The 10,112-nt window shown below is 30.3% G+C and overlaps 1 protein-coding gene across 1 annotated transcript; it reads right to left on the bottom strand.

The window, feature by feature from the left end:
* Positions 1–5,862: 5,862 nt before the first annotated feature.
* Positions 5,863–8,617, bottom strand: LOC105770581 (uncharacterized methyltransferase At1g78140, chloroplastic). Its single transcript, XM_012591847.2, is given in 9 exon segments — positions 5,863–6,147; positions 6,316–6,423; positions 6,569–6,680; positions 6,793–6,814; positions 6,817–6,976; positions 7,357–7,438; positions 7,830–7,970; positions 8,054–8,166; positions 8,259–8,617. Coding segments are annotated over 9 exon segments (1,038 nt in total). The 5' UTR covers positions 8,415–8,617; the 3' UTR covers positions 5,863–6,003.
* Between the last annotated feature and the right edge of the window lie 1,495 nt (positions 8,618–10,112).

Genomic DNA, 10,112 nt, shown 5'->3' with positions numbered 1-10,112 from the left:
TAAAACTTAAGAATTATTGACATCATTAAAATTCTTTGTTAAATTCATATCTATTACAATGGTTTTTTGTCACATGATTATTGAGTGAATACTTTTAAATTTTAGAATGTTACACCAATAAAATTAACATAAAATTTCCACAGTATTAGCCACTAAATTCTAAAACTTTTTTTTTTGCATTTTATAAAATGGATTGTTTTAAATTTAGTCCCTCTGATATACTTAAGCTTGAAATTTAATCATTATCCTTTAATTTCTCAAATAATTTGCTCTCTATATTTTATAATGTTTTTAATTATTTTAAATAATTTATATCATTTAGTTTTCAATTAAAATGATATGCGGTTATATATGATTTGAAAACAGATTTTAAATCTACAAAGTAAAGGGATTAAATTATTGAAAATAAAAGTAGGACTAAATTCCAAATGTATAAAGCTTTAAAACTTAGAATCATGGTTGTTTGACTGAATCGAACTGGTTGGTTGAAACGTGTATCCACCTTTCTTTCTTTCTTTTTCATTATATAGAAAATGGTCAAACTTAAACTTTACTGCTTATGCTACAATAAAATTTAAAATTATATAATAATGATCAAATTTCAATATTGATCCCTATGCTACATTCGGATTTAAGATTATATCTTTATACTTGACTTTTCAACATAAATTGATAATTTAATTTTAAAATGTCTTTGATTAGCTCAAATATTTTATTTTGATCAAAATGTTGATATAACTTTTAAGAATTGTTAATAGTAATAAAATTATTTGTTAAATTTAAGTCAATTGCAATGCCATTTTTGTTACATGACTACGAAGTGAGTTTTTTTTAAATTAAAATACCACACCAACAAATTTAACAAAAGAAATTAATGTTGTTGTGTTAACAATTGAATCTGAAATTTTAAGTTCGAAAAATAGATATAAAGATTAAATTTCAAATATAAAAGAGAGTACATAGACTTAAGTGTATTTTAATATTCAAATATTTACTTTATAATTTGATTAAAAAATAAATAATAATTTTTTTAAACATTAATCTCATTATAGGTTTTTAATATATATGTTATTTTTTATACGATGCCTAAAACTACTTATAACCCTCCCTCAACCCTTAAATAGGAGGATAATATGCTTCAACGCATTCGAATCCACATATTCCTGTATTGACAATAATATCGATATTAATCAAACTAAAACTCAACACGAAACGTGATAGGGTCTATAGTAATATAATATAATATCGTTAAAATTTTGTGTTTTCGGTAAAAATTGGAGGGTTTTTTTTTTCTTTTTAGATAAAAATTTGAAGTTAAGAGAACGTAAGCAGTGATGAAAAATAGAAGGTGACGAAATTTGGTCATGTTTCAAAGGCTGCAATGTTAGACCATTTTGAATAATTGACATTTTCCTCTTTTTTATTTTTCCATTTATTTGACTATTTATTTCCTTTCGGGTTTTGTTGACCGAAGAATTTATATCAACCGTTGATTTTATTTATTTTAAACAGAAATTAGTTATCATTACACTTTGAACTTGATTGAGATTATTAAATCACGTGACTTAAACACATGAGAGTATTAGCACTGGTTATATGTTAAGATTTTTTAATAAATCTTAATTTTAAGATTACTGTTGAATGAAATTTTGATAATTAAATATTCTTTTTCTGGAGACATTATTATCTTTGTCTGCCTCAAAGAGGGTTTCAAGTGATTTTCAATAAACCCATGTGTTTCCCACTTCCGATAAATACGTCTTAACGTTACCCACTCAAACTTGTCGTCTTATTTTCCAACAAGATAAAATCCATAACTGACAACTGATGCTGTGTCATCTTTTGAAAGACATTAGAACGTAGAGGAGGGTTTAGGTAAGTTCTAGCAAAAACGGGAAGTTGTGGAAAGATGTTGGAGAGGAAGATCCGAGTAAATAAGTGTAGTGTTTAGCCAAGTCCTCGTAAACCTAATTTTATTATCCTTAATATTTATTAAATTGTTGAAAGCTTTTTATATATACAAAATAATTAAAAAATTTAATTCATAACAAACTTGATATATATGATCTAAATAAATTAAATATAATATATAATCATTAAATCATTAAAATATTAAAAATGCGAAAAGCTTAACAATATTGATTTCATATTGAAATAAGTAAATCTCGGGTAATTTACCAAAAAAAGCCGTTTTTTTTTAAAATTTACCGAAATGGGCCGATTTTTTGATTATTTACCGGAATGGGTCATTTTTCGTGAAATCGCGTCCACGTCAGCGCGATGTCAGGGTACGTGTCAGGACATCGTGTCCACGTCAGCGCGATTTGCTAACATGGACACAAATCGCGCCTACGAGGACGCGATTTGCTGACGTGGATGAACAGTTTATGTTTTTAAGCTTGGAAAACTTTGAAAGGCCATAACTTTTCGCTCGGTTGTCCGATTGAAACGATTTTTTTTATTTCGAATAAATTTTTGAGATCTACGCGCTGAAAAACAGCCGAAGGCGGTTTGCCGCAGTTTTCGTCGAAAAAGATCATTTTTTGCCCCTAAATTTTGATTTTTTTGGTTTAAAATTGAATTTTGAAACATTCAAATCATTATTTTCCTTATTTATTTGAAGTAAACACCGGATCTTTTTTTACAGAATTGTCTTATATCATCCTGTTATAGGTATAAGTCAGCTCATTCCACTTTTGAGAAGTTCCCTAAAATTTTCCATTTTATTCAATTTAGTCCCTAAAACCTAAATAGTCATATTTTGAAATCTAAGCTTCGTTTTTTAATTCAAATTCAATTTCATCCTTCCATAACATTCAAATATTCTTAAATACAAAAATTTCATGCTAATTTTGAAATAATTACACTTTAGTCCCTATACTCGTAACTAACAAATTCTACTTTACAAATTAGTCCCTATTCATCTCTAAGCAGTTTGTCAGTGTGTAGATCTCGAAAAGTTATTCGAAATAAAAAAAATTGTCTCAATCGGACAACCGAGCCAAAATTTATGGCCTTTCAAAGTTTTTCAAGCTAAAAAATATAAACTGTTCATGCCACGTCAGCAAATCGCGTCCTCTAGGGTGCGATTTTCATCCACGTCAGCAAGTCGCGCTGATGTGGATGCAATTTCCTGGCGCGTACCCTGACATCGCGCTGACGTGGACGCGATTTCGCGGAAAATGGACCATTCCGGTAAATAATTAAATAGTTGGCCCATTTCAGTAAATTTTGAAAAAAAAGGGCTTTTATTGGTAAAATACCCGTAAATCTCTCCCTTTAAATTTTTATTATTTTTTAAAAATTACTTACAATCACAATTAATGTTATTATGTTTTATCTAACTTCACGACTGCGTCCCCAAAATTACACCCTCACTAATGTAAAAAAGTTCCCACCACATTTCATCTCAATTCGTACTTATGAAGATATTTAATTAAGTTAAAAAAGCGAATATAAATACAAATAATTATAAATTTGAAAATTTTAATCTATAAAAACAAAATGTCAATAATGGCAAGAAAAGAGAAAAAAATAGAACACACAGATTTTATGTGAAAACCCTTAAAAAAAACCACAGGTAGAGAAAAAATTCACTATGTCAAATTCGAATGATACAAGAAGAGAGACAACTACATCTATTTATAGGTTTGTAAAACCATATTCTAATCAAGGTCAAATAGAAATAATGCAGTAATGTTAAAACACCTTATTTTAATTAACATCAAATAGAAGAATCATACTTCTATACGGATTTCGCTTGTACAGCCTTTGTCGTCTTTTATTTAATAAAAATTTGGGTCACATATCTTTAACAATTAAATCAACATAAACAAAATATGAATTAGTTTAGAAATAGTTTCGATAAAAAATTAGTTGAGAAATAGAAAATGAACAAATCATCATAATTAAAAATTTATTCATTTAAATTGATTCATTTACTATCTTAAAAATAAAAAAATCGTATTTATGAAGATAGGACAATGTATTCACCGTAATTTCACAAAAAAATCACATTTATCGGAAATCAACATAAAGGTTATAGGATTGGATCAAATTAATCTTTATACTATTAAAAGAATCAAATAGATTTAAATTGAACAAATTTAACATTTATTGTATAAAAATATTTTAAAAATATTTTTAATTGTAATTTAATTCTAAATAAAATTTTATTTACAAAACTATAAAATTTTAAAATATTAACTATTTCAAACTGCAAATAATTTTTTTAAATAATAAATATTAAATTTATTCAAATTTAATTTTATATAAATTTTTAATAGTACAGACATTAATTTAATTTGATATCTATCATAGATAACTCAGCTTAAGAAACTGAAGAGAGCCGAAAGAAGTAAAAAGGCCAACGGAGTCGCTTGTTCGGGACGGTGCGTGACACATAACGGGACGTCATGGAGAGCTCCATATGGCATACTGGAAGGACACGTGTCCAAAGCATGAACAAAGGAGAGAGATACACCAATGTGGTGAGATGGGAAGTCCCACGTAGGAGACAAAGTAAAAAAAGAAGAAAAAAATACCTTTCTGGTCCCTCTTAAATTTAAAGTTCAGCAATTTAGTCCCTTTTGAAAAATCGGATCAATTAAGAATAATCAATCACGGTATTAATGTTTTCTATCAATTGTGCATAATTTAGATTGGCACAATAACAATTTAAGCCTTTGATGTTTAGATATTCAATGTAAATGTTGATAGAATATGTAGGTGTTGCAAGTTAAATTTATTAAATTAACATCAAATTGATAGAATGCGTAAAATTTAAGGGTTAAATTTGTTATTATAACAATACAAAATATGTACAATTGATAAAAATATCAATATTGTGATTAATTGTCCTTAGTTGTTCAATTTCAAATTGATAAGGAATAATTACTCTAATTCTTTTGAGAGGATTAATTTGCTTAATTTTGACAATGAGATGGATCAGAGAGATCTTTTTATGCAAAAAATTAATTGTTTAATTATATTTAAGGTAAACTACAGATAGTCACCCAACTATAAAAAAAATTCATTTTAAGAACTCAAAATAAAAAGTTTGCAATTTAAATACTCGCGTTACATAGTTCGATCATATCGGTCACTCTTGTTAAAATCACAAATGGCCAGCTGACGTAGCAGTTTAAAAATCGATATGATAACAAAATTTTCCCTCAACTTGTACATATTATATCAATTTAGTCATAATTTTAAAAATTAATCTGAAAATTTATTAATGGTCTCAATTTGATCCTAATTCCAAAAAAATTAAAAGAAACATATAAAAATACATAAATATTTTTTAAAAAATATAATAAATAATTTAAAAATATAATAAAAATAAAAATATTGTTAACAAAAAATAATAATATATAAAATTTAAATTTTTATATTAATATAAGTATATTTATTTAATATTTAATATTATGTTTTTAACATAACTTTTTATTTTTATACATTTATTAAATTTATTATGTATATATTTAAAATGTTTATGTAGTTTTATATATTTCTTTGAATTTTTAGAATTAGGATTAAATTGAGATTTTGTAAATTTTGAAGGTTAATTTTTAAAATTATGACTAAATTGATATAATATGTAAAAATTGAGAGCTAAATTTATTATTATACGAATTTTTTAACTGCCACGTTAGCTTACTGTTTATAATTTTAACCAGAATAAAAAGGATAGAATAAACTTTTTGTCTTGATGAAAATTTTTAGTTTACCTTTATATTTAATTATTTATTTCCAGCGATGGGTGGTGTGAGCCCAATAACCCAAGTTGGGACATGGGTCGGGTCTCTCATTGCATCTAATAGTCGAAGTTGTACAATTTGCAATCTTAATTTGAACCCAACATTAAAGATAAAAATGATCTCTCATCCTTCATAATGCACATTATCTACAATAAAAAGCCCACCAGAACCATAAACTTGAATCAAAAGAAAAAACCCTCTGTAGACTATACACTGTTTAGTTTGTAAAATCATTGAGATTTGCTTAACTGCTGCGTTTTCTAGCAGATATCATCACAAACGGTCCGTTTCTCATGCATGTAAAACCAACTAGTCCACAAGTTCGGCACAGATCTTCGAGTTCTCGTTCCGAAACGGCGAAATAGCTACCAGCAATTCCCATCATATTCTACACCCAACAATGAAAATGAATTCGATGAGTTCAATACCATTAACGATATCAACGAATTTGATTTAGGATACAAAATCAAGTGGCCAATTCTGGATTCCGGTTGTGCATTGAATGATGAACATTTAAACTTGTGGTCAATGCCATTACGAAGGTGAAATAGTTTACCTGTCGGAAAGCATTCACAAATGGCAGAAACGTAAACGGCCCATCAACTATGTAGGTGGTAGCGACAAAAACACCGCCTGGTCGAAGAACTCGACTTATTTCAGCTACCTAGATGAAAAGTTTTAGGATCACTTAAAACATGAACTGTAAAATATAAAAGCTCAATACATTATGCCACAAGTAAGCATCCAGTAATTAGGAGCAATAAGCCCAGAATGATTAGTTAATCATCACATTTGAAAGAAATGCTTACAGCGGTTGATGGTGAAGGCCAACAGTGCAAAGCAGCACCAGCATGCACAGCATCGATTGAACTTGACTCAAAAGGAAGTCGAGAGATATCAGCTCGGACCAAGGTCACTTTCCTTTGAAACAAAAAGTGAGAATGAAAAATCGGATGTAACATTCATAAGTATTTAAAATTACATACTTTCACATATCTAATGAGATTAGCTTAAACTAAAGGTAAACTCATACTCTTTGGGGAAGTTTTCCTCTTCTCATAGCATTGTTGCAGCATGTTTTCTGAGTAGTCCAAAGCAATAACCTGCGAAAATAATCCACTCTTGGCGAAAAGCCTGGTGAACATCCCGCTGCCACAACTAGCATCAACGATCTTTCCACCTAGCACTCGCTTTAGGTAATTCTTTGCCATATCAAACTGCAATGTATATCAATAGTCAATTAGTGACTCACATTGAGGGGTAATACGATCCCATATCAACGACCTAAAGATTGGATTGTGGCTTTATAACGCAATGGTCACCCCTTTCCCTAACAAGGTGGATTTTCTCAAAGGACAAAACTTGCCTCTGGAACAAACGATACCTCTTAGGAGGAAGTAGGCAATCCTTACATCAACTGCGGCACCTTCAATATATTAATAGAAAAGACTATGAAACAACAATGGCATGGATAGAGTGAAAAACATTCCATGCATGTTATGTTGAAATTGTAGGATGATTAGAAACGGATGTTTTGTCATGTTACCACTTCATAGTCCCTTCCTGATGAACAAAATCGTAGAAATTGTCATGTTACCTCTTTCTCTGGACCTGGAAAGCCGCCAAATACAAAATTTTGACGCCAGCCTCTCTCGTAGAGAAAGGACACCACTGGAGTCCTGGTTATGAAAACAATCCCAATATGCAACGAACAAGTAAGATAAAAGCAAAACTAACTTAGGACATAACATCAAAGGACATGTACTAGTCAATTGCAGCCATACGCAGCAACAACATCGAAAATGGTTCATAAGGCTGTGGTAAACAACAAAACAGAATATGAACTGTACTACCATGTTAGGTTCCCAGCATAAACCGAATTGGCAATAGGTGGCTCAACTTGAATATCAAGAAAGCCTACAACTTAACAAACTCGGGACTGGTATTAAACACGAGAACATGCAATAACAAAAAAACCGAGCTAAAGTTCCCACCTAAAACCATCTCAACCTGAATATAAAGATCGCAGTTAAATCAAGACTTAACCATGTATGAAAACATCACTTTAACCTGAAGAGTTCGGTGGCTAGCGGCATGGATTCATCGTATTGCTTAGACCCACTTGAGGCAACAAGGTCAAGATGCGTTTGGGTACCAGAGTAAGTCTTTTTGCATGTATTACATTGCAAATTAGACCCAACTGTTGATCCCCTGTTCCATTCCAAATCCAAAACTAATTCAAACCCAATTTGAAATTCATTTTGGGGGGGGGGGGAATAATAACAGCAACTCACACGTATATAGGGGAATCACTAATCACCGTTAATGGGTTATAACAAATGGGACAAGCTAAACCACAGCTGCCGCCGCCGCCGCCGCTCTCCTCTTTCTCCACCGCAATCGGTGCCTAACAAAGAGTAAAGTAATGCTATAAGCAACAAGACAAATAACTTTGGCATCAAAATTAACCCCTTTTCTTCGGGTTTTGCTATTGCATACCGTTGGCTTGGTTTCAACGAAGGCACGAACTTTAGCGGTTAAACTTCTTGTGAAGACGAGTGTGGTGAAGGGTCTGAACAAGAATCGTGCCGAGTTTTTACTGAGTTGACTCGGGAAAAACGGGGGTCTGAAATTACCGGTAATAACTGAATTCATGGTTTCTCTCTCTCTTTGACTGTAATAATTGAAGAGGAATTTCTGGTTTGTGGGAAGAAAATGGAGGTAGGCCGTATGTAGAAAAGACGACGGAGAGACCCAAAAGGCGACGTGGACTTAACAAGACCCTGAAACTTCTACATACATACATGGCTTATATATACTGAGATTGTTTTTGAACATACTGAGATATATGTGAGGATGAGCAGGTAAATTGTGAAATTGTGAAAAGATAATATATTATATAAAATTGTGAAATTATGAATATTAGATTATATCAAAGCGGGTGAAATTTAACTATATAAAACTATATATTTATTAAAATTTTAGTTGAAATGTCAAAATCGAAGGATTATATGTTAATGTGTGACAAAATGTGCTGAGACGTTCATTTATCTACCCTTTAATTATATAGTTAGGTATTCGCTTTTCGATCTGGATAGAGTAAATTTTGTGGTGAGTTGTTTATCTCTTTAAAAAATATGATTATTTTATTAAAATGACCTAAAATAATTAATTAGAAAAATGATTTAGGTTAAAAAACAATCAATCAAATGATTTGAAATGTACAGTAAAATAGGGTTAGGAGATTTAATGGTTAGCACCATCATGATTTTTGACCTAATCATTGCCTGATGATTTTGTCAGACTTAAAAAAAATTAATATTTGGAGTTGGGGGACTTAATGGCCAGCACTTGGATATATTCTTTTTCATACAATAGCACACTAGTATTCATTTATACCAGTATTTGAAAAAATTTTGGTTGGGGGATAATTGGCCAGCACCACTTTATAATATTAAAATATAATATTTTTTGGGTGCTGGCACATTGATGGTCGACACTCACTTTATCAGATAAAAAAATTTGGGTTGGGGTACTATATGGCCGACATCACTTTTTTCAAGTACCGAAAAAAATTCTAGTGCTGGGACACTGATGGCTGACACCCTTGTACCTGATTTGAAAAAAAATATATTCTGGGTGTTGGGACACTGATGGCCGACACCCTCCTAAGTTTATATATATAGAAGCTATTTGGTTGTGGTATTGTAACTGGATGGGAAAAATATCATTAAGATCATCTTCAAATGGGAGTATTTGGGTACATAACCATCAAATGAGGATATTGTATTTGGAAGTGTATCATCAAATAAGTGTACAACCAAATTTCGAAGTTGAATTATATATTGTCATATTTTAACAGAGTTGAAATATATATGTGAAAAATATGTGAGTATGAGCAGCGTCTTTTTAATAGATGATTGTGAAGAAACACCCTTTTCTTCTAATTTCGTAACATTTAAATGAATAATATGAAAAGATAATATATTATTTTAAATTTATGAATATTAGATTATATCAAATTGAGTGAAATTGATCTATATAAAACTAAACATATTTATTAAAAGTTTAGTTGAAATGTCAAAATCGAAGGATTAAATATTAATGTATGATGTCGAACTTTTCAACCGTAAAGTGTTGTAATCACTGAATTTTGTCAGGGATTAATTTCGTGTTTAAAAAAAAAGGAATTTTTTTAATTTTTTTGACCCCTAATCTTTTCTAAAATTACCTTTTGACCCCTAAACTTTCTCAAAATTACATTTCAATCTCTAAACTTTTTCAAAATTACACTTTTGCCCCAAAACTTTTGCTACATTTACGATTTGGTCCCTCTGGCAGCAATCAGCCCAA

This window comes from Gossypium raimondii, chromosome 5 (assembly GCF_025698545.1).
Source record: "Gossypium raimondii isolate GPD5lz chromosome 5, ASM2569854v1, whole genome shotgun sequence".
Classification (NCBI taxonomy): Eukaryota; Viridiplantae; Streptophyta; class Magnoliopsida; order Malvales; family Malvaceae; genus Gossypium; species Gossypium raimondii.
The sequence above is the reverse complement of the archived record's forward strand: the minus strand, read 5'-3'. Positions and strand labels throughout refer to the sequence as shown.